General features: G+C 36.0%; 1 protein-coding gene across 10 annotated transcripts in view; it reads right to left on the reverse strand.

Moving 5' to 3' along the window:
* ERC2 (ELKS/RAB6-interacting/CAST family member 2) overlaps positions 1 to 26,528 on the reverse strand; it is a 542,890-nt gene that overhangs the window by 335,389 nt on the left and 180,973 nt on the right. For all 10 annotated transcript variants that reach the window (XR_008233624.1, XR_008233625.1, XR_008233622.1 and 7 more), the window contains one exon: positions 15,880 to 16,047. Coding sequence is in view for 1 of the 10 variants with exons in the window: in XM_052777994.1 (XP_052633954.1) it covers positions 15,880 to 16,047 (168 nt within the window). In the remaining 9 variants the exon portion in view is untranslated. The remainder of the gene's footprint in view (positions 1 to 15,879; positions 16,048 to 26,528) is intronic.

Consider the following 26,528-nt stretch of genomic DNA (forward strand, 5'->3'; position numbering starts at 1 on the left):
AGGCAGAAACCTTACAAACTGTACTTCATTTCAAAGTGAAAACGTTGAGGAGGTTGTGTTGTAGAGAGGCTGGAAGCCTGGCTTAATCCCTAGAGAAAATGCAATGTTTTCATTCACTGCAAGAATCTCCTTCAAATCCTGCTTGTGGGCAGTGGAACGCACTGTGATACTCTAAGATCCTTTCCAGAACTGTGGCCTATGTTACACCTAGCACTGAAAAACCTATGGTAATTGAATTTCCTTTCCCATTTGAAGGCTATCCAATCACTTAACAGATCTCCTTGTCAATCTGATTTCATGCTACTCATTTTCTAGCTTTAACACTGTCCAAAATAATTTCTCCTCTTTTGTGATACTTATAACTTCAGAATATTAGAATAAAAAACTAAGCTGTATTAGTTTCAGCCAGATACCTGTACCTGTCAGGTCTCTAATGATTTTTTTGTCTAACTCTTTCACATTTATGTCATTGTTCTGACAATGAGATGACTGAAATCAAGCATGGTTTTTCAGGTGGGATGACACAAAGGCCATCTGGAGAGAGGTTATAATCTTTTGTTCTGCTACCCAGTATTTCTGCGGACAGAAATATTGTACCACATCCCATTGCAAATACTCTTCTAAATTGATATTAATCACTCCCTTCAGCCTCCTGGCATTAACACTCCAAAATTCTTTTTCAGACTAGTCACCATTTATTTTTCCCCTGTCTGCACTTAAACTTTTTTTTTCCTAATTGAAATACTGAAGAATATTTTCTAAATAAAAATATTGAAGGCGGCCATATCTGGGATAAAAGTCTGCCTTCTCACTCCAAATAAGTCCCCCTCATCTTATCTGTAGTTGCCTGTTTATCCTTTTTCATACTTCTTCAATCAACTTCAATCAATGCAGAGAATTTTTTTTATTACCTGAAGGATTTTTTTACTTTTATTCTTGCTCTCTTATGTTAATTCTTACCACATTCAATCCAGAACTATGGTTTATAATAAAATATTTCTAGCCCAGAAAGTCACTGCTCCATTGAGATATCATATGCATCTATGTGGGCAACCCAATTAAAGAATTAACACCAAATTTAAACTCATAATCTGTAGTCTCCCAGTTTTTCTTGCCTATTTTCCATATACTTTTAATTTATGTATATATGCATTGTAATACTTTCAGAATATCTGTTTTGTTTTTACTAACACCACTATATATTTCTATTGATGGCTTAGGATTACCATTTAAATCACCAGCTTGAGTGAAAGAAAAGAATACCTTTATTTCCTTTCCTGGAAAATTTAAAGAGAGATTTAACATGCTTTGTAAGGTTTGAATTTGAAACTCAATACATCTGTCATTTAAGCAACGCCTATAGTTTTGATTCCAATAGAAAGCTATAAAAGATACAAGAGTCTAGACAAAAGCAAAATAAATGCACATTTAAACATCACCCTGTTCTACAGGACAGTGTAACACAGACCATATACAATTATGAGTATAGCAAATGTCTAACATTTACTGCAGCATGCTACAACTAATTTTGTTAGAAGACTCTGGCCATAAATTACATTATAACAGTTATTATATATCTCCTTATATTAATAGTTTCATAACATGCCTTTTACATAGAACTGTATGACAATATTAAACATATTTGGTATAAAGACTTCAAAAGTACAGATGGATAATTCACTTGAGACTTAATGTAAGATTTCTTTGATCATTCCAGAGCATAGAGAACTCAGTACTGTTTCTTTAATTCAGACACTTTCAGATAAGTGTACTGCTCTTAGTTCTAAATGATAAATTGATTGTATAGAACTTATAAATCACAGACGTTTCACACCTGAAGAGAAAAAAAAGTGCAACTACAGCACTTCAAAATTGCTGTGTCATCTTTAGTCCTTAATTACACACCTCGTCCTACAACCTTAGTAAATTACTTCAGAGATTTCCAATATTCTTATATTTCCCAGTTTTCCTGTAAAATATTCTAAGTAATAATATAATACTTCATCAAAATCAACAGAGGAAAAATATTAAACTTTACACTTCCTTACTCTCAGAGTAAGGAATAAGGAGGCAGACAGGTTGAAGAGGGAGGAGGGAAGCCCTAAAAATGGGAAATAATTTTAAATGAAAAAAAAAAATCTGTAATAGCAAAATTTTTTCTATTGAAAGTAAAAATAACGGGCCTGCCCCATAGTTACTATAAATAAAAGATGGCTATATGAATTCAATACAGCTATGTTGATTTGTACTAGAAGAGCATCCTGCCCTTAGAAATTGCATTCAAGAGCTTATAATAGAGAATCCAATCTCACATGGTACTATTTTATATGAGTTTCCTTAAGTACCAGTGGTAAAAAGTAGGGAAAAAAAACATAGCAGCAGAGCTTAAACAGTTAGGCAGTAATTAATCAGAAATAATAATACCCTTTCTATTGGAAAGTTTCCTTTTAGCTCCCTGGTTACAGAGGCCATCTATATTCATATATAAGGGAGAGTGTAATGACTTTACATGAAAGAAAAGCTTTGCAGAAGGATAACATATCTCCCTGCCCCCTTTTTTTAAAGATGTCTTTTCTTAATCATTCTAAATTAACATATGGTCAATGTACAGAGGTTTATACCAATTAAGAGTTGAAGTGTTCAAAATGTTGTTCATCAAAGAACTAAGGTCCTTGTTACTATGAGATGTAATTTAATATATGCATTATAGCTGCACAAAAGACAATGCACATATTGAGTTTCACCATTAGTTACTGCAGGCCAGACACAGTCTTTCTACGTATAAACTATCAAAGCACCACTAAACTTAAACTGAAATGTTAAATGCAGCAACTTGGATGTCTTTAATCAACATCTGCTGAACAGTTTAGATTTTCTATAGCAGCAAAGGTAACACAGCAATGCTTTTATATAAATGTCTGAATAGGAAGTAGAAATAATCTGAACTAGTTCTGTGTTTAAGTTTGCTTTTGGTACGAGGAAATGTCCTTTTTTTTAATCTCTCACTGAATTTCCTTTATCATGTATCTCCTAAAAACCAGCAGGTTTGTATGTATAACTTAGCCTCATTCTAATATCAACTATAAAAAAAAATAAAAAGGAAAATTATTATACAGTAGATCTATGACACAGTAATACTTTCTTCCCCAACCCAGTTTTTCATTAGGTCACTGATGCCTGGGATTTATTAATCAATGTAGCCATCCTTATTCATTTGGCTTTCTTCATTTTTTTTTTTTAATTTATTGTAAAAGCCTTGATGAAAGGATCCATGAAGAACACACATCGTCCCTTTGGCAATTACAGGAAAATCCACTGTAATATCCTGAAGATGCATTTGGAGGTCATCTGCTATTGCAATGTCAGTGGCACTGACCTCATACTATACCAAAACTGTATACTTGTACTATTTTTTCTCTGATGTATATTTCTTTGCTTTTTATGCCAGATATTTAAAAGTTTATCTTAATTACATAGGATGGTGAGAAGTTTCAGCAACTGTCAGATGCAGTTGTCTCTCCCATGGCGTTAAGCCCTTGGAGCTCCATGTTCACTTCTGTTACTACCTGAAACATGCCCCTCTCCATGGTGGAGTTTGACAGACACTAGATAAAACCTTCAGAAGAGTGGTGAGTTAGGAGCTTTCAGTTAAGAACACTTTGAAGTCCTTTAGAGATGATGACTATATCAAAATATATTACACAGATTGACGACTATATCTCTGTAGCTCTTCATGCATTAGAATTATTATAGAACTTAATTTTTGTCAGGCTTTCTCCTCAAGAACATGCACTTAACTTTAACTGTAAAATTCTTTTTAAAAGCTTGAGCGTTGCTTAACAATGAAACTACAACAGTCTGACAACACTTCCATTTTCAGTGTCTCCCATTCAGAAGATGATAGCTACTACTAATGGTCTGGACTTTTTAAATGATTGAATGATGGCCAGCTCAATGCTAAAAAACTGTCAGACACAGAGAAGAGCTTATTCCAGAACTAAGCATATATATATAGATTATTTTCTACTGCTCTACTCAGAGAATTTTTATTTTAGCATTAGTACAAAAAGTTAATCAGGTAGTCTATGAGTGCTAATCAGGTATTCTGTAAATAGTATATTAAAACTTAAACAAAACCAAGCAAATCTTCCTGTTCTGTTCCTGTACCTTTTTGTGGTTTGGGGGTTTTTTTAACAGGTTTTGCAGCAGAACATTTAAGGCACAGTGATAACCAGTGACTGCAGCACTGCCTATCCTCCCCCTACCCCAGACCCCCTCCCCCCCACATAAAAACAGATTTAGCCCTTACTGAGAAATATGTCCTGCAGCATGAATTGTAGCACAGTTCTCAATAAGAAGATGATACATTTGTCAGCACTAAACACTGCTGTCAGCATTACGGTATGCCCCAAGAAGAAGAAATGCTCCTGCCTTGCCAAGGGGAGGCAATTCACAAGGACGATGGTATGAATTGGTTCATTTTGCTGCCCCGCCTGCAGCTAGCTGTCTATGAGGTGGCTCTTCTTCCCCCTCCCCAAAGTTGGAATGATTTATAGGGACTCAGGGAAGGTGTTGCAATTCATACATTTCAAGGCAGAGGCTGAATTATATTACATTTCATAAAATGACAGTATACAAAAATTAGTAACAATTAAAGAGTGCTAACTGAAAATCGCTGAATATGTAAAATGTCATGCAAGAAATCATGTTTTGTAAATCTAACACAACTTACAAGACTAGCTCCCATGGATAGTTCACAGGGATGATCTCTTTTACAACTAAATTAGCAAACTCCTGTTTTCTATTACCTTACTATGTAGTCTAGATTCCATACTTTGAAGCTCTTCACATTTGTTCAGCTGCTTACTATCACATCCACCTCCTGACACGCAAAAAAATCTGAAACTCTCAAAAGTCATGGATTTTTTTTTTCTTAAATAAACAATCAAATCAAGCTATTTATGGCTCCCATGACAGCAACAACAAAAATCCAGACTTAACCATAGATTAAGATTTTGGGATAGGTCACAGCATGTATTTCACTCAAATTTAAAATGTGCTTTTAAATACTCTCAATCCTGTCTATCAACAAGCAGCTGCATTAAGACAAATAGTTTACAAAATCATGTGGCCCTTTAGCAGCTTCTCACCCTCATTCAAGATCAGCAGTAGGCACTACAGAGAGCAATGTATAGAAGTTCCCATGGTGTACAGTCACTTTGGCATGGGGTTAAACAAAGAGCAATAAAGGACTCTGTGCCTGTCTAGGGACATGAATGGAGATTTCTGCTGTCAAATCAAGGCATCTCTTAGGTAATAAATATAGTGGGCCTGATTTTTCTCCCAGATAAATAAGGGTTTACACTGGCGTAATTACCTTTAGTAAATTTACTGCAGATTTATTCCTAAGTGAATGGCAAATAGGCCCAATATTTCTTTCATATATAAAAGATTATGCAATGTTATGCTTTTTTTCTTTTTACTTTCCAAGAACTGCTTTACTCCATTCTCTTTATCTCACTTTGATCTTAGCACTGTGCCTGGCTAGGCGTTAAAAATTAAAGTCAGGTGTGCTAGAAGGAAGTGAATTAGATTCAGATGCCATTCTAAAGTTGTATTTATTCTACTCATACTCAAACATACCACTGCTGATTCTACCACCAAGAAATACATACTATTTGGCAACAAGAAAATTATCAAAGCAATCTGACCAAATTGGCACCACTAGCTCTGACTACATCTGGTAACAATAATATGAAGAGAGAAGTATGAAGATAACAATTTCATTTATTGTTACCATTAAACTTATCTGCATGCGTACTCTTAAGTCTTTGAACTTGATGCTTTCATAAAGCCAATAAGAGCTCCACTCAAAGGTGAGGGGTGATGCTTTTCCAAAAGTGATAAAATATCCAATTTACTAAGGTATTAGAGTCTCTAGTCACAGACTGCTCAGTCAGACGGACAGCAATGGAATACCACCAGGAAAGCATGACTGCCAACATCAAGGAGCTCCAGCAATGTATAAATTAAGGTGTTTGATTCTATGCCAACAAAGTAGTAGAAATTCAATATACTACAAAATTGGTAAAAACCAACTGCTAATGCATAAGTCTACTTTTTATATTTATTAGGGAATGTTTCTTTTTATTTCAAGATATAACAAATTTGGATATACATTAGGTCAAGTAGCAGATCAGCTGTAACTGCCTATCCCAGCAAGGAGATGAACAAGGGCAGTGGGATCTACTTTCTTATTTCAGGATAAGGTCAGGATGGTTTATCACATTAACAAGTTATTCAATTACTACATTGCTAAATATTTCATGCATCAGACTATGACAAAAACATTAATCTCTCAGTCAAAATAGGCTCAAAATCATACATAAAATGTACCATTTCTGAATCACTCAAGATTTAAAATTGTCTTCTCATGGATTTTACTGCATATAATTAACAAGCTGATGAACTTATTTTCCTAGGAACCATTTCATAAAACTATGATTCACAATTTTGTAGCAATTTTTAGCTAAAATATGCTAAAAAGGAATAAGGATCATTAATAAAAACCTGGTAGCAATATGTTTGAAACAGTGTACTATAACCATGATACAGAATCATAAGGACCATTTATTTAGATTCAAAATTTATCATTATACTTTGCATATAGGCAATCCTAGTAAACTTTGAACTGTGTCTGAGATTTAGTTTTAATACACCAAATTCCAGTATGAATGGTGCACTAGTTCAAATGAAAACAAATAAATAATATCCAAATACTTTGTTTGCTCAATTTTGTAAATAACATCCTCACTTTACCTGAGCACAAAGTAATTACAGCATTAACAAAAATCTCCCCAAACTAGTAGCATCAACAGTTGCTCCCGCTATGCATGTAGCAATAAGAATCACAGAATCATAGAATCATAGAATCGTTTTGGTTGGAAAAGACCTTCAAGATCATCGAGTCCAACCATTAACCATGCCCCCTAAACCATGCCCTGGAGTACCCTGTCCACTCGCTTTTTGAATACCTCCAGGGATGGTGACTCAACCACTTCCCTGGGCAGCCCATTCCAATGTTTGACAACCCTCTCAGTAAAAAAATTTTTCCTAATATCTAACCTAAATCTCCCTTGATGGTGGCCTTGATAATGTAGAATATTACGATATCAAGATGAATGAATGGAAGATGGTGTCTCCAATGCCATGGAAAGGTGTAACAGTGAAGTGTGCTGCTGTGGGATCTATAGTCTTGAACCAAGAAATATATATAACATCTCCAAATACACTAGCCTAACAGGATGCACAGTTCCCAGCTTCACAAAGGATTATGTTGAAGGTGACAACTTCAGTATACCAAAGGAAAAAGATGCGAGTTAAACATCTCTACCAATATTGGTGTAATCACAGTTATGCTGTGTAACAAAATACGATATACAGAATAAAACAACTGCTGCTTTCCTTAAAGTATTACTTGGCAACATATTCCCAGCTTGCCATCTTCTATATTCTGAAGCTAGAGCTATGCTTTTAACATACATGTATTTATGCTACTGCAGAATGTGTCTAAAATGGTAATCTAATCCAGTGGGCCTAAATTTAGGAGTCTGGCAGAGAGTATTTCCTATACTCAGTTACAACATACACAGAGAAATGGCTGCTGATTCAGAGAGGCAGCTGCAGCATGTTCCTGTGAATCCCCCTTTTCAATGTTTGTGTCAGTCAGAAAAGGTGAGAAGCTACCCAACCTCCTTCCTCCCTCCCACAAGTCACCTAGAGCGTGGAGCTTGAAAGAGCTTTCAAGAAAAAGATTAGCATGTAAATAAGACATACAAGCCTTTTGGGTTTGTGCAAAACTTTGTTCCATGGGCTACTTTTTGAAGGATCTGATTTTGTGTCATTTAAATGAGTTGTCAAGGATTCAATGGTAAACAGCTGGCAGGTATAAAACCAGCTTAATTTGTCATGTTGAGACAGTTAGGAAATAGTCGGGCTGCCATTCAAAGATGCAGTTCCAAGAGCAGTGAATCACATCATACGCTCTTTCCTCTCAGTCAGCAGATGAAAATCCAAAAAAAAGTCATGCCGGCAGGATATCTCTCTAATGTAAAATTATTCTCAATTACATTTATAACTCTGTCCCTTATCATTTTTAATTCCAATCAGCAGACTTTTATCACATTTCTTGGAAGACTGTTTCACAGAAAAATATATTTCTTCTCTTAAGCAATTCTGATTCTCCCTCAATTCTTTTTTGGATATACAGGTAGTCATCCATTTCCCTAAATAATTCCTTTGTGTTCTTCTGCACCTCCCAAATATGACAACTTCTACTTTATTTTTGTCCAGTCACCTTATACATAATTTAGCTCTTTCACACTTCAAAAGAAATTTCCTCCAACTCTATTGAAAAGAAAATATTACTCTTCACAGCTTAAAATTCCCAGCATGTGAGTTGGCTGCTTCCTCAGCATGAATAAAACTTAGGATCTTATTTAAAGATAACTTTGTTAATTAGTATTGACATTTCAGAGCCAAATGGCAGTTTCCTTCCTCGCCAATAGCACTGGTGTCACACTAGCAGTATGGAACCCTTATGTAAGTATCTCATTAAGCTCAGTCCTACTTTGCAAATGCCATACTGTTTTTAAGAGCACTTCTCTATGCTCCGTATAACCTGAGTCTTGAACTATACAATTCTCTTCATTTGAGCTGCATGTGAAGAACCCTCTCAAAACTAGCCAGCATAAATTGATCTAAAATAACTTATGTTACTTACACTTAAGGATTTATCTTTAAAATTCTAAATACACGTGATCTACACATATATATTTTCTATTTCCCAAAAAGTGATCTTTTTTTATCTCTCATTTATATATTGTACTACATCTTATTTTAGATCTTACAACTGATTGCCTCCTTTCTGTATATATAACTGCATTTAGAAAGTTAATAATGTATTATTTTAAAAGTATGTAGTAATAGTATCAGACTACTGTGCTAAAAACTACACAAACATAAATATATAACAGCATCTCTTCAAAGCACTTATTACTTATTTCAGCCTATTTCTTCAAATAACTATTATTTTTTTCACTTCCACTAACAATCTCTTACCCTATAGCTCCCAAATGAATTAAATTATATATCCAAAATGCTCAGTTTTCCATTGGTGGCATACAAAGGCAGCCAAATTATTATTTTTAACTTTTAGGATTTTAAAATACAAACATGCAAACAAACAGGTTCCTTTGTTACCTGTTCAGAGATGTATATTACTGGTACATAAACCAGACTGCAACTGCAGTTTGACCCTGTTTCTTGTAAAACTGCATACACGTTGCTTCTTGTAATATTTTCTGGCAAGTGAAGGCCATCCCAAAGAATAGATGCTTCCCCCTTATATTGCAGGAATAATTACTGTAAACTGACATGCTTGCAGTTTCAGCTACTTATACTGAAACCTAATGATGCTTCTGAATTCTTCCAAACACTTGGTACCAAACATCTCCAGCCATTTCATTAATTTGTCAGCTGCTGTTGATAAAGAGGAGACCTGCTTAGACATGGTTATTATGAGCGGATCTCCAAACAACTTTAACACCAAGACCAGGTGCAGTCAACATTTCTTCACTTACTTGAGGGTCCATGATTTACAATATGCCTGATATTCAAAAATTACCTTGTTTACAGAACTGGCATTAGATAAAACAGTTTTTAGATTTTGTAATCTCATGAAACTTCACTTGAGGAATTCAGTGATTTTGTCCTATAAAGATAAGGGTTTTCTTTCAAATAGGTCAGTAAGCAGAAGTGTGTAATCCAACTATACTCCTTTTGAAATGTAGACTTGAACAAAAGCAGCAGTAGCAAGCAGGTCATCGGCAATGGTGGGGAACACAAAAATGCTGGGCTTCTAGCTTCAGTGGGTAGCAAATTCATTGGAAAAGACAGTAGATTCAATCACAGACTGGAAAACTTTATAATGATCATGGATTTCAAGGTGCAAGGACTTAGCTAAACTCATAGCTATGGTTTTAAAGCTGAATGATCATTCAGGTTGGCTTCATTAAGTGAACCTATGTTAAGTCACATATTTCCAGTGACCTTTTATAACCTGTGCAGAATCATGGAGGATCCGTTTTTTTGACAATGTATTGGGATCAATAACACCACCACCCTGGATGAACAATTGGCTACATTTAGTTCAATCTCACTTTCAGACTGCCTTATCTGAATAACATAACATGATTTGGCAAAGCTGCAAGCATAAGCAGCCAACAAAGTACAATTTTCTAATACTCAGTACACTGAAGGCTGTATCCTTAAAGTGGGCATATATTACTAAAAGAAACATTTCTTAACATAATACACAAGTCAATAGTCACCACACCAGCTTTGAAACATCAAAACTTTCATGTTACACCAGAATGACTCCCTAATTTTTTTTTTTAACTACACTGGTAATCTGCAGTCACAGAACAACTAATTAGTTCAAAATTTGTCGTCTCACTCCAGAAATACAACAGAACTCTGATTTGGTAATTGCAAACCACAGTTCACGTAACAGTCTATTTATAGTGTTCTGATAGAATTTGACAAAGTTAATAATAATGTCCTTCATCATGCCATCATGACCCCTTCACAGGATTATGAAAATGTGCTCCCAACTGATTAAACCATGAAAAAAAAAAAATCAAAGGCATCTTCTATCAGCAATGTGCTTGCACTTTCTACTCGTTAAGATCAAATTAAAGAAATTCGTCTCTCGGGTCCTCCTGGACCATTCTGGATTCAGAAGCTTCAATTTCAGTGGTGCTCTCAGTTGCAATTCCTGCATCAAGCAATAATATTGATACAAATTTCTAAGCACAAGAGTAGGACTCATTTGTTTACGCTAGTATACTTCTAATCTGACTGTATGTAAATTTCCTCTTTTTTAGAAGACAGCTAACCGTAATGCATACAATTAGTTGTACAACACATTTTAATTTAACCTGAACTGGGCAATATCACTTAGTGTGCAAAGCCCAGCCACTCCAAGTACAGATTCCAATTATTACATTAGAGCTAAGACTTTATGACATTTCCTACAAATGCTAATTAGCTGGTAGGTTAGGGCCCTCAGTCATGTAGCACTTCATCAATCACAAAGCTTAAACTATTAAAGATAGAAACTGTAACATTTTACATGAAAAGTTATGTTGCAAGTCAAAGTAGAATATTATATTAGCCCCCTTTACATGGTGTTCTTTTATAATAGTCCCCACAAAAGAATTTCCACAAGCTGTTGTCCTAATATGATCCAGGTCTACATCCTCTATGCTGTTCTTGTCTCAACAGCTACTGTTTTCAACACCGAGACTCATACTTCAGAGTATATAATTGTTTTTTTTTAAAAATCTACAGATTCTTAGAGGATAAAACACACCAGGTATAGCCACTGTATGAAAGAGAAAATTTGGGAGGAAAGAGGGACACGAAAGAATTATCATCCAGTTCAGCACTTCTACCCTTCAGCCTACAACTTGGCCATATTCATAGAACTTGCGTGTTCTAGTAAGAAATACATAAAGATTTCTGAGGTCTGCCTCTCTGCATGCTAAACTGACAGATATGAGGTGTAAGACTAGCTTTGCCAGGTTAAACAAGGCTATTAAAACAGCATACCCAACTTTACTGGCACTAAAATGGAACAGTGGTGCCAAAGATTCTAAAAGAAAGAAATATTAAGTAATATAGCACCTCTGACATTGACATGAGTTTATTATTACTCCATGCCAATCTGCCTTGATCCAAATCCTCTAAATGCATGCTGTTCCAGTGCTGGGCCTCCCTTAAACCTGCAAATCATACTGAATAGTGTAGCGATTTTTCAATTTGGTCAAAAATTACACCAAAACCACTGCATGGAAGGACAATGCATCATTAGCTCATTATCTAGCCCATTACTTCTTTCTGCAACATGTTGCCTTAAGTGTGTTCCTATGTCACCTCTTGGGACTCACCACAGCTGTTTTGTTGCCAACGTTGTTGTTTCTTCAACACCTTTGGTAGGGAGCCCTCAACAGAACCTGTCCTGTTCTCCAAGTATAACAGCTCTCCAGAAAGAAGAAACAGCTCCAACTCTGACAGGGAGCTTTTCTGGTTTTGGTTTGGTTTCCTCTGTATTTTTCAACATGGCAGATAACAGTAATGTGCACAAGAGAAAGAATATAGAATTAGAAATTGCATCTTTCCAGGTTACATATTCCTTCCTACTCAGTTTCAGCTTATCACTGACAAAAATATTTTTAAGCACTATATACAAATTCTTCCTTCTTCAGTTACTTGAATACAACCATTAAAATGAATATTATTTTAGGCTGAGTGAAGCACTTCAGCCTGAGTGGAGAGAGATGTAGCCATCTATCTTGCATCAACAAATGAAGGCACTAAAAAACCTGGTTATTCACAAGTCCTTATATCAAAAGTAAATGCATAGTAAAAATGCATAGATATAAAATTTGGCACTGCATAGAAAAAAGAAAATGGAGACAAGCATTATAATATTACAATCAGAAGAATCTAATGTCTAGAGAGAACTTAGGAAGAAGAACTAGAAGCAATTTCTTTACTTGCAGAAGGGTTTTCATGAGAGTAAGACAGCAACCAGGGCAAAGTCCTGAAAGAAGGTATGTAAAGGCAGGACAATCCACTTGAGGGCCCAGTAATTGTTTCACCTCTTAAGTGTCATATGAAATGGTCCATGTTGCTTTCCACCCACTGAATTCTCCACATATATGTGCACAATGAGAACAAATTAATTTCTAAATGCTCAACGTGCAAATGTCTGGCTGCCATCACTTGAAGTGAAAATAATAGCGGAAGAAGTGGCCTAAAGGTCAGAAGGAGAAGATAAGCAAAAACTGGAGGAATGCAAGAGGCACGTGCAATCCAGCAAGGATTAAAGGATAAAATCATAATTAGATTCAAGTAAAGGATAAAATTACTGCAATCAATATATATTAAATATTTTTCCATCAAAATTTATTCTTATATATGGTTGCTATTGGAAAGGTATGTTGCCAAAACTGGAAAGAAAAGAGGTACATCGCACAATCTTTTTCTTAAAGCACAGCATCCACTACTAGACTAACTGAAAATCCCTGAAAAGTGACTGTTCAAAAATTTTACAATAAGAATACTACAGCACTAGGAATTACTACTATACATAGTCCAACGTATTTCTGAAATAACACATGACTGAATGAATAATCTGCCTATGGTCAAAAAGGAGCTGCGCTCCCTTTGCCTTTGACAGAACATAAAGACTCTATGAGGTATGAATGCCCTAGAATATGTAACTTCATGTAGTGAGGATAAAATTATCTAAACCAGAAAGGCACTAGTGCCAGGAAAGCTTCTTGAAAAAAGTAGACAGACACTGAACATCTTCCTTTCTACACGCAAGTATTGTGGTCCAGAGATGAGATTGCATCTGCTGCCAAGGATGCTGGGATGCTCAAGGAGACTAACCATGAGAAGTTATGATCTAATATGCACTGCCAAAATGAAGTTGAACACTTGGGTTAACTAGGCAAGTAGATTACTACTTTTTTCCAGATGAATTTAGAAGCCTGGATTTCCATTGGTGACATACAGAATCTTCTACTTCGGAATTGTACACCAGGCACATGAAAAGTGAACAGCGAAAGCCTCCTTTATAGTATCATACTCTAGATTTATTTAAATAGCAGGCGTGAGTAGAACAGGATGATATTTCAATCAAATTTTTCTCTAGTCAAATTATCTGTGAGTGAATTTATCTCCAAACATATCAGAAGTGAGGCACAAATAAAATAATGATCCAAAGCTGAAAAAGTGACCTAAGGGTAATTTTAAAAATGTGTTTTCCAAATATGATATTCTTTTCCTAGAAACAAAATAATGGTGTGACAATGATCTGATATTAGCATTTTTGGGCATGCTAACATCTACATATTAGATAATGTGGTTATTAAAAATGCTCAGAGAACCAAATCTACGCATAACTTTCACGTGATGTAAATGAACTATTTTTCTCTTTTTTTTTTAAAGTAATCATCATCATTCATTCTTCTCTAAGTAAGCCCAGTATTTGGTCCATAGCAGAAAAACTGAACTTCAGAAGTCCCCTGATGAAGCATATTTACTAGAATAAAAACCTCAAAAAAAATTCAGATGCTACTTCCAATTTTAAAGAATCAATTTAGTACTAACTCTGATTTTGCACCTAGTAGTTCACAGGATTTATCACACTGTATACTAGAGCTTACAAGGCTATAACATGTGTTTACTCTATGATTTAGTGAAGAGAGATAGTGCAGTTTGAGAGTGATTGTTTTCATTAAGAAGCAGGTGCAAAAAAGGCAAGACGATCTGCAAGCCCTAATAAAATATCCATGATGTATTAAAACCAGGAAAACACACTATATTGCATATTTCTGAGCACATAGCCATGACAGATAGTGCTGACAGCTCTGTGATACGTTGTATTTATCACACAATTTTGATCACTGAATCCAGATTCCTCCTACTGATCCATTTCCTCAAGATGTAAATACAAGACCAGCTGTAAATTGTTGGTTTGTTTGGGGTTTTTTAATAATAGAAACCATAAGAAAAGATGCATTCTCTTCTTCAAAATTCTCCAGTGATGTCCAAAACTAATTAGCATTCAGCACAGGACAAAAGGCTTGAGGTTTGCTATCTTTACATCATTGTAAGCATTGCTAACAAGGCAAATATTTAGAAATAAGATTAAAGTGGATGAGTACCTATATTCCAGTTTTGATAGGCCTTATTTCCTGGGCCTGAAAAAGCAGTCTTCTCATTTTCTCGAAAATAAGGACTTGGCTTTTTAAACACTGTAGTTAACCAACAGCAGACAGAAGCACAGCTAGACCATGTGACCTGTATGACTATATGAATCCTGGAGGAAAACCACAGTAACATGAACTACCTACATAATAATAGAGAGTAAGGAGTAGACATTCTTTGAGTGGCTGTAAAAGGAGAGGAGAAGTAATAGTAAACTGTATCTGATGCCAAGAACTTTTTCTGCATTCATCTGTATGCTCACACGTGCATCTATATATGAAAAAGAGTGATACACACAACATACCTGCTAGCATAAATATTTCTGTGAGTGTAAGAGAAAGGATATGGTAAATAAACACTCTACTACTGCACGCAGAACCCTTGAAGATCTGCCTTTCCAGGAAATTCCCTCCCCACTCCCCCAAGTGGAAACTATAATGATTAAATCCAACTTCCCAAAGAAAGTAAATGCAGTTAGCTAAATTTGTGGAAAATTAAAAATAAGACTAATAAGGCTGTTCAGAGCAAGCCTCCCTTCTTAATGTCTTTAGCTCACAGGAAAAGCAGATAATTGGCTTAATTTAGGTTCCTTCCTCCCTCCCCTCCTCCCCCCCACCCAAAAAAGTCTTTAAAATAAAAAAGCAGTATCCTATCTTTTAGCAGTCCCACATGTTTTATTTTACATTATTTGGAAAGAGTAGTAATAGTAATCAGTGTTAGTAAGGATAACGGAATCCCTTATGTTGAGGAATAAGAAGTTTTGCCAAAATTTTTAGGACTTTCATTTAACTCTAATAATTTTGCAGAAGCTGCAGCACCTAATATTTTTGTGATATAATATAATTAAGATACAATAGTATAGAAATGATCCCATGGAAAACAGTAACACATTTCACATTAGAGAACTTGACTATTACAGACTTACCTCTTGCACTTTTTAAATATATTAAAAGTAATATGCTGTAAGAAGTAAATATATTTCCTTTAAATGTTCCTCAAAAGTTTTACAACATATCCTTTAATCAGTGATCTTACCTTTTTCTGAAGGACGTTAATTTTTCTTTCTTTTACTTCCAACATGTCTTTCATATCTCGAATCTCTCCAGCCAGAGTTCCTTTCTCTTCTGTGAGGTCTTGAAGTTGTTTTGTTTTTTTATTCAGAAAGGTTTCTTTTTCTTCCAATCGTAACCGCAAGGCATCAACCTACAGTAAGTAAATCAAACATATTTAGGTATTAGTAAATATCATCAGCATATTTTATTTATTTTTTCTAATTCCCTTTTTTTTGGTCACTTAAGAAATGTTTTCTTTTCTACATAGATTTTCCCACTTTATCTCAGACTAAGATTCTTTTACTTGTTAAAATATAATAAAGAATGAAAGCACTTTTAGCACCAAAGCATGAACAGAAAAAGTAGAATAGTCAAAACATGAAATAGCATTAAAACAGTCCTAACTTGACATATGCATAAAGGACTCAAAAAAAAAAAAATCACCTTGACTTATTAAATATATAACTCATGGAAAATAGTGTTCTGTATCCTGTATTTAATTTGCCCGTTGAAGCCACGAAGTAGGCAATCAGATACTACAGTCACTACACAGATTTGGGCACAGATCAGTAATCTAGAAACAGAATTATTTAACAAAGACATGGCAAATTGGGCAATGATATGGTTCTTCACTATTCTCCAGTGTATATTGCATAAGTCTCTTAACAAATGGGCCTTACTGTACTTTTCTGCAGTAAGCACAAAACCCTGTCAACCAAAATAAGGGATATTCCAAAGATTTTGTTAAGCAGAAATGTCTTAATACAGAACCTCACCAAATTACTCTGCATTACATAACTGTTTTCCTCTAGAAACCCTAAAAGAAAATTAAAAAAAAAAAAAAGAAAGAAAAAAAACCCAAAAGCATTCTATCAGCCCAGAAGGTGTATGTAGCCTTGATTTTCTCATTTCTTGCTCTATAAATGCTCAAGCATGCAATTTTTTGCTGTCATAATGCAATTCGAACAGTTCTCAAATTATGGTTAGGCAAATACTTGCTAGTGGTCTGGAAAAAAGTCCATAGATTACTTGATACTGGTTACTATTTGTACACAGTTGTTTCTATAACCAACTCTATTGCTAATTGCAATTAAAAGCTTGGGTACTCATAAAAGTATTTGGAAATAAGAAGGAAAAATAGCTGACTCTCCTCTGTTACAAGTTGGGGGGGGGGGGGGGGGGGGAGTAACAGCCACCTGCAAGGACAGCAGCATAAATATTATCATCAAAAACAAGAAAAACATTTGGTGAAGCAAGGAACAAAGTAGCAAGAAAAAGGAAAATCTAAATGACAGGGTACCTGTTCACGGAAATGGAGGAGGAGGGAACTGGCTTTTTGGGGAGTATAATCAAGAAACAGGAAAGTATGCACAATGTGAATAGCCAGACATGGCCACAGCAGCAGGCATATACACATGGATCCAGGTAGAAACACACAAAAAATGTCAAAATAGGGGAAGAAACAAAGAGCTAGACAGAAAAGCAACTTTTTTCAAGTAGATTTAACAATCCTACTTCACAGATTCAAATTCCTAGCACCTTTTTTAATGATACCTTTCTACATAAGCACTGCCTAGAGTAGTTACCACAAGGTAAGGTATGATTCCAAATGGAAAAGGTGCTACTCTCCACATTGTGAAGAGCAGAGGAAGCAGTCACTATCAAGATGCTCACTGATACAATCTTTGAAAACTTCTAATATACTATACAGACGATTGGCTCTGAAGAAATTTTAAAAAGGTATTCAAAGAAAGAGATCTTGTCACAGCTTCCTTAAATTAAAATATAATAAAGGAATGGAATAAAGCAAATACATAAGTGGTCTTACAATGATGTGATGGTGAACTGGAGGTGAAACCATAAGGTGAGATTGTAAGTGAAAAGTAGAGCTGGAAAATGAAGTTTTGCAAGATTTAATGGTGCAGCTTTTTATGTAGGAGAGAAGAACAAGACAATTAGGAATCAATACTGTAATAATTCAAGAATATAAAAATATTGACTGTAGAATGTAGGGGTTCAAAATACAACACGTAATCTGTGCTGACCTTGATACTTAGCAAAATGAAGAATTATACATTTCACTGAAATGGAAAGAGCAAGTAACATTATTGCTACAAGAATGCTTTTGAAAAAGTGTATGGAAGGGTGGGATAAGTTGAATAGACAAGTAAAGAAGAATTATAAAGGGAAAAAAACCAGAAATTAAGCTGCATTGGAATATCTCTCTCTAGTTTAAAATGTTTATCAATTTCTTTGTCTAACCTAAAATGTGTTGGGGGGGGGGGAGAACTTAATTCACTAATGCCAAAGAAAGAATTATCCACCACATAAATTCTACTCCTAATACATTTGTAATAAAAGGTATTTTATGTAACAAAATAGTAGACACATCAACTCATTAAAGCAACAGAATATGTTTGGGTTTAACCATCAGTACCTGCAGAGTTGCACCTTACATGCATTGGTGCCTTCAGTGAGCACTTCCACTAAATCATACCTGTTTCTACTCCGCTCTGGTGAGACCCCACCTGCAGTACTGCGTTCAGGTCTGGGGCCCCCAACATAAGAAGGACATGGACCTGTTGGAGCGAGTCCAGAGGAGGGCCACGAAGATGATCAGGGGGCTGGAGCACCTCCCTTATGAAGGCAGGCTGAGAGAGTTGGGGTTGTTCAGCCTGGAGAAGAGAAGGCTCTGGGCAGACCTTATAGAAGCCTTCCAGTACCTATAGCAGCCTTCCAGTCCCTAAAGGGGGTCTACAGGAAAGCTGGAGAGGGAATTTTTACAAGGGCATGTAGTAATAGGACAAGGGGTAATGGCTTTAAACTGAAAAAGGGTAGATTTAGCTTAGATATAAGGAAGAAGTTCTTCACTGTGAGGGTGGTGAGGCACTGGAACAGGTTGCCCAGAGAGGCTGTGGCTGCCCCATCCCTGGCAGTGTTCAAGGCCAGGTTGGATGGGGCTTTGAGCAACCTGGTCTAGTGGAAGGTGTCCCTGCCCATGGCAGGGGGGTTGGAAGTAGATGATCTTTAAGGTCCCTTTCAACCCAAACCATTCTATGATTCTGTGTTTCCACATTCTGGTTCAGAAATGCAGTTACAAATGAATCACTCTGAGCAGCTCATAGGCAACACAGCATAGAATACTGGGTGGGGATATTTTGGGGTAAAAAACAGATTTCATCATAGATCAAGTTTTTAAAGGCCAAAAGAGACGCTTTTTTTTTTTTTTAATGTGAGCCTCATATTATTGAAGACTAATTTGCAAATAAATAATACAAGAAAATGTAGTAAACCCCTGAAATTTTGTCAGCACCTTTAAACATCATAAGAGATCAACAAAACCAATCCACTGTTAGTGTTAAGCATTATGGATTCAATTCTGCGTTCCTTGTGCAGTCTCAAATTCCCAAATTCAAGCCTGGGGTATGGAAATCAAGGAGTCCATTCTTAGTAAAATATTTCAGTTTTCCAGAAGGCTGGTTAACACATTGAAACTCAGTCCAGGAGAAGAGATACTAAAAATACTGCTATAGACCTACTTCCACATTTGCCCTTCCGCTCTGCCCAGAGGAAGATGCTATGTAGCACAGAAAGCCCACAGAGGTGGCAGCAAGGTTTGCAATCCATTAGAATGACATTATAATTTCATGCAAAGTAGAGAACTAAGATAAAGAGAGTGCAGTCATTTATTATTACAAAGACAGCTTTCCTTGAATAGAGGCCATTTTTCTGATACTGTTTTCTTCTGCAGCTCTGAAACCATGAGGTGTTCACATTAAGTGGACCTACACAGGCTTGTTTTGGCCGCAAGGTACGCCATTGAGAAGACAAGGTCTGGATTGAAAATATATGATGTGGCAATCTAGAATAATTCTCCATCTACAAGAGTGCTGCAGGAAGTCAGGCAAGTGAGAAATTTTAGATTCACTAATCGAAATTTCAAACATACAGATGTCAGAAAATAAGGAACAAGGGTTTAAAGTTTACATTGCCTAGAAATTCACAAAGTTTATTCATAATAAAAAGCTAGATAGAAGTAACTGAAAGGGCATAAAAGTTAGTTTTGTATTTTCAAGTCCTGCAGTTGGAATAGTCAGAAAGGGTCCTATCTATTAAGCACTTTTTTTCCTAGTTAATCAGAATATTAGTAAAGTACAAAACAATCGGCAAATCTAACTTATTTTTATTTATATTCTGAGTTTTGTAATGCTAAATTTATTCAAAGCAAAAGTCTTTGCAATGCCATTTTAAAACTTGGTTTGGGACCAATTTAGATGATCTATTGGATCTCGAAATGCATGTTCTTCCTGCTTTTAAAATGGCTCATTGCTTTTCTATACGCTGGAAAAAAAGATTTATATTCTACTGGATTTATTTTATTTTTAAGACTTTTTCTACTATATTACAGTAATAGGATTTTGCAGTTTGTAAGCAGTGTGCAGTATGAGATTCAAAGATGACTTTAAGTTAGAAAACAAGAAATAGTAGTAGCAGCAAACTTTCAGACCTCTTTTAATAAACATAAAAGACCTCATCTGAAACTCATTACCACATGTTCTTTATACATAACCACTTGTTTGCTTCATGTCTGAAAGCAATCCCTTAAGTCAAATCACAAAAGTCTCTGTGGGGCCTTTAAGCTGCAGCTGAGAAGCTCGTCATAACATTGCAGCGCAAGCTCCAAAAGGGGTTCTCCTCAGTCCGTCACTGCAACTCTGATTTTCCATCTGCCACTAAGCAGAAGCTTAATGCTTGAAGTCAAAGGGAGTTGAAGGTGATTAGACCCACTGATAAACAAAGCACTGATACCGTGCCCTAGTGACTGGGATAACACAGTAGCTTGCACATGTGCTGATACAGTTCTGTTCTGCTTGGCTGAACGAGGCAGTTTCCCAGTCAATAGTCTTTTCTTCTCTACCCATCCAATCCCCACCCTAAGGGCCAAGCAGACAATTCTCACACTTCTTCACAGATTTCTTCCCACACACCCTGTCATCATGGCTCCCTAGATTCAACTCGGGAATGGGGATTTTAGGCATTAAAACTTGGGAGCGCAAGAAGGCGTGTTGAGAGGATGAGTAGATGGTGCGGAAGTCCAAGTCTGTGAGTGACAACCTGTGTGGGAAAGGAGAGCAGAGCCCCGTGTCCACTCCAGTTTCTCAAGACCCCAGTCCTGCCCTCACACAGCTGTTAATTAAAAAGGACCACATGACTGAGCCTGTCTGCATTTCCTTTCACCACTAGCCGGCTCATAATATGACTAATACATTATTTCTACTCCCTAGACAAAGACACAATTTCAACCTGGAGGGACGAGAGAAGGTGCGTGGTGGTTTTCTTTCACACCAAAAAGAAACACACATGGAACTCCACAGCAGAGCTGCAATCACCATCTTTCCTTTCACTGGTTAGCATTCAGGCCATCCACATTGAAACCTTTAAGTTAGCACACAGGTTATGACCTCAACTGTGCCACAAAGTACCAGGCACCTAGTATTTCAGAGTTGTCTGGACTGACTCAAAATGCAGAAATAGATTGTTTTCTTGTTAATGTCATAAATAGATTACTTCACACACCTTCATGTAAATAGTTGACACCTTAGATCAATTCTTTCTGCTCCATGGTAACTTTTTAACACTTATTAATGAATACTCATGTGTTTGAGGTGAATTGCATTCTTCCATAAGAAGTTGCACATGGACTTAAGATCTGAATACATTGAGATGTAAGTGGTATAACTTCTGCCTAGAACCCAGTTCCCACAAGAGATTGTTCTTAATATAAGCCTATCTCGATTTTCATTTAAGAATTCATTTCTAGCCTTGGTAGATTCAAATAAAAGCTCTAAAGCATGACTGAAGTACAGCTTCAATTGCACTGAGAAAAATGTTCTAAAAGATTTGAAACAGCCAAAGAATCTCGATCCCAGCAACCCCATTTCACACGAGGACAGTGCAAGCATTCAGAAGGAAAGAGTACGGCATGTCCAACCACAGCCTTAGGTGGCAGATCCTCCATTCCAGTCCCAGTGTCTCCGAGCCCCACTCCTGCCTCTCAGGCAGCTGAGTGGTTCTGGCTGCTCCACAGCCAAAGAGGCCACCCTTATTGCCAACACAGAGAGATAAAAGACAGGCTTACACTACACATCATTCTCTGTCAGGGACCCTGACACTTCCGTAACAACCCATGATGTAACCTCCAAGCCACAACAAATCCAATGTCATACTTAGGAGGTTAAACTGTCTTTTTTCCCAGCCCTTTCCCAATTAAATATAGGTCAGCAAACACTCTACTGTTCTAGCTAGAATTTGAGTTCCACAGAATTACGAGGAAATTCCTTCTTAAAGGAATTTCACCTTCCTGGTGAAACAGAAATCTTTCTCAGAGATGATGAGAAGCAGCTAGTGACCTGGTTTACTGACATAGCATTTCCATGTTTCAATCTGGATCACAGAGATTCAAACTAATCTTTTGCAAACCATACATTTTCCTATTCTTTTATAAGACAATACCTTATTTGATGCTCCTTCTTTTTTCCCCCTTCGTGCAGAAATATTTTAACCATTATATATAATAATTAAAGCCGAGTCCATGTGAAAGCTCAAACTAAAACCTTTAATATCAGAAAAGGATAACACACCGTGGTTTTCAATCTGTGTCATCCTTTTCTCCTTGCAAGTACAGGAAATGGAATTATCTCAGTCTTCCTCCCCAGAAGCTATTTTTTGTGGAGCTCAGATTAGATTGTGTCCTGACACCAATGTTGGGAAGGAAAAAAAAAAAAACAAATTCTGCTAAATATATCTCTATTTTCTCACATCTCGTCAACCAGTGGTCAGATATCTTGAGACTGATACAGCAGAATACTCTAATTCAAAAATTCACCTACACAATGAAGCCCAGGTATTTTGATAGGACAGGTGTATCATCCCCCAAACTAACATACACAGCAAGGAGCCGTTCTGAAATCAGTGCTCTACATGAGTTTTCAGAGAGGCAAAACTCTGAGCCAGTGCCAGTCCGGGAGAGTGAATAAGCAACTCATACTGTGTGTGGTCTTAGGTGTACAGATTTATTTTCTATTCACAGGAATGCAATGTGGAGGTTTACAAGAACATCGGTTATGTCAGTCATTTTCGTCTTCCCTAAATTCTTCTTTCTGCCTCCAGTAATCATGAACCAAGACTTTTATATTTCTCATAATGCAAAATAAAACTACCTCAGCCTGAACTGCATGCGACCTTTTACTATATGGTATCTGTTTGGTGCTAAGCATGTATGACATCGTTTCATAAGTCAAATATGAACCTCCAGATGGTATAAAACCAAAAAGCTGTTAAATCAGTTCCTCATCTTGTGGAAGACAAGGAGCAAAATATACTACTTCATTTATAGCCAGGATGAATTTGCCAATATTAGAAATTATCTCTTCCCTGAAAATGGTACTGTGAAATCACATCTCCCCAAAATAACAAAACAATGAAGTATTCTAAATGGAGCACGCCAGTACACTATGAGAAATGTCTGCCATTTTGTTACTCCTCCATTTACATCTATGGCATTTTAAATATATTGTGAAAGGAAATTAAATATGGGTCATTTTACAGCATCAGATATATATTTTTATATTTGAAAGGATAAGGATTTCTGGTACACAAAACCCCTCTCTTTGGCTTTTCACTCAACACTATGTAATTTTAAGAGTCCTTGACTTATTTCTCCCAAGCTTTGGCAGTACATTTAGTAGTAAAACTTGGCAATCTGAAGAACACCATCATTTTCCAGAAAAATAAAGCAAAAGCAGATCTGATAGCTAACACATAAAGCATTTCAAAGACCTCTGTCCAAGTAAATTGCTTTTTAATTTTGTCTAACTTTTTCCTCAGCAACTACTTATTTCAACTATTTAATACAATAAACTGTGTCACTTGCTCTGGAAATATACAACACACTGCAAAAACTTCAGAATTGGGTTATACTTTAGAAAGAAAAGAAAAGTTCATGTAAGTGGCAAAAATTGCCAAATTCAAAGTTGAACTTTATTAATCTTCATGTCATCACCTACCACTCATGACAAGCTCCAGTAGTGACGTCTATTTCTTGAAGTTCCTTACTGTTAATTGTTTAACTTGTATGCCGTATTATATACATCATTTATGAAAGTGGTTTTAGTGTTATGGAGCTCCATGAGGAAGTAAAACATGAAGCAGCACTGCTGTGTTTCACTGTTAAGAATTATTTATTTTACCATCATAAATAAATACATTTAAAGCAAAAGTTTGGCTGGGGTTTTTTTAAACTAATTCTGAATTTACTAGTCAAGCACTAAGTGTACTGTAGTACCACACCTGAGGTAATAGAGAAAGCAAACTGTAACCCATTGTCAATCTCTGTCCTAACCCCACCTCTGTTCCAGCACACGCTGCAGTCAACATTTGCCACTGTGTCCAAAAGCCAGTCTTCTCCCCTTTTGTACTATCATTCTCTCCCTTCCTGATGACCCCTACAGGCTCCACAGGACTGCTGACACTTTTCTATGCTACTATTTGCTCTCGGTGTATCTTTTGAGGAACCACTTCAGTTAATCAAAACAACAAACTTCTATTAAAGATCTTAGTGCCTGTATTTATACATCTGTATGTATCTAGGGAAATGTAACATACTAAGTTTTGATTATGAAAACCAGTTTAAACTATGAAAAAAAGAGCTGTCACTTCAATTTTCTATACAGAAATACTGACTTGTGAGTACAGAGAACATGTCCTCACGTGGGCCTTTTTGCAAATATGAGAACCGCATTACAAGTATAGAAAGGATATCATCTGTCTTTAAAATGTCCCAACTGTACTCTCCACTTCAGAGCTAGTAAAAAAAAAACCATTCTAAAATACAACAATAAAATGAAAACTATCCCCTCATCATATTTGTCCCCCATTTTTCAGTCTGACGTGATAAACATGATTTTTTTCAAAGCAATGGTTGTACCTGGTAATCCATAGTATAATACATTTGTTTCTTTCAAAAACATCTGATCTATGTAAAATTCAAGGCAGAAAAGGCAGAACGCGGCTACATTTTGAAGCTGCAGACACTTGAATTTTATACAATTAATACACTTTACATTCTTGTTCCAAATTGAAACTTTAGTGAGTTAGCTAGCTTTTTCTCTTCATAGAGGAAAATTCCACTTTCAAGCATTATTTCAACAACATTCCCACACCTATTACTCTGGGTATTAGGGTTGCTCTAGTTTACATTTTAATTCAGCAAATGATGTTTCTATAGAGCTGATAGTTAACAGGCTTTATATTCTTCAAAGGATAACCTATTTCACTGTCTTCTTTCTACTACTTCAGTATTTAAGAGCTGACAAAAAGAGAGGGGTTTAAAGCAGCTGAGTATATTGTAGTCAAGGGGAACATACAGCAAGCTATATTAGATGGTTTATAAACACTGTTCTGTGTTGGCTGTTCACATCAGGAAAACAAACTCATACCGTCTCACACCTTTTCCCTCACAGAATCACTGTCACAAGCTCTTTCAATCCTTCTGTACAAGGATGGGAGAACCACCTGCTAGTGTAATGCATCAAACGCACTCATTCTCCTTTACTTACTCCTTGAAAGATGGCACCTACACATTTCATAAAGCTCCCAGCCTCCTTCCCCGACAGCTTAGCCAGCCACCATCTCTACTAATCAATCTTGATTTTTCTTTCATTCTTTTTTTCCACTAGTCCAGATTCTGCTGCTCTTTAAAAGAGAAAATTGGTAATACTGACTGGTCAAACTACACTAGAAAAGGTTTTAGCTGAACCAGAGATATAAATGGTTCCCTCAGGCAGTTTGAAACTCATCCTTGTGGAACATTATATGCCACAAGGAATTCTGATCATGTGTAGCTTATCAATGCAGCCAACTGCCTAACAGCTGTTTATTCAAATTTACATCTTTGCCTGCTCCTACCACTAAAATTAGATAGTTTAAAGCAACTAGTCCAAAGTTCAGAATTTAATATTCAGTTCAGTTCTAGCAAATTTTGGAAAACACATGGGAATTGTAACTCATGTGCTAATACTTAAAGTTTTTGTTAATAAAACTTCCAACACTAACCTTACCTCATTGAACTTACCTCACTGATTTTTATGCTCACTATAAAACTATAGCTGTCATAATATTTTTGAATTACTGCAAAAGGAAGTCAGTCATTCCAGAGTCAATGTTATTTAGCAACATAATGATAGTTATAAATTCAAAATACTTAAAACCAATTTACAGAACTATCAACCTTGGAAGCTTTTAACTTTTGAAATTTCTGTCTCCAATAACAATCAAATTTTATTATACTGTACCAGATTAATAGAAAGTGAATTAAAAGGCCACAATGTTCTTTTTTAAAGTCATGCCAATGCATTTAACTGCTTCATGAAAAAAATATGTAGAGTTCCATAACAGTATATGAATCATCAGTAAATATGTTAGCTTTATACATGATAAAAATAGAATTTTTACATGAACTGTTTTTCTCAGTTTAACTTTTTTTAATAGTAGAAGTCAGTTATTACAAATAGTTGACATAGCAGTGAAAGTGTAATTTTCAAAAAGCACATTTAGGTTTGTAACCTACCCAGA

Source organism: Harpia harpyja, chromosome Z (assembly GCF_026419915.1).
Source record: "Harpia harpyja isolate bHarHar1 chromosome Z, bHarHar1 primary haplotype, whole genome shotgun sequence".
In the NCBI taxonomy this organism is placed as follows: domain Eukaryota; kingdom Metazoa; phylum Chordata; class Aves; order Accipitriformes; family Accipitridae; genus Harpia; species Harpia harpyja.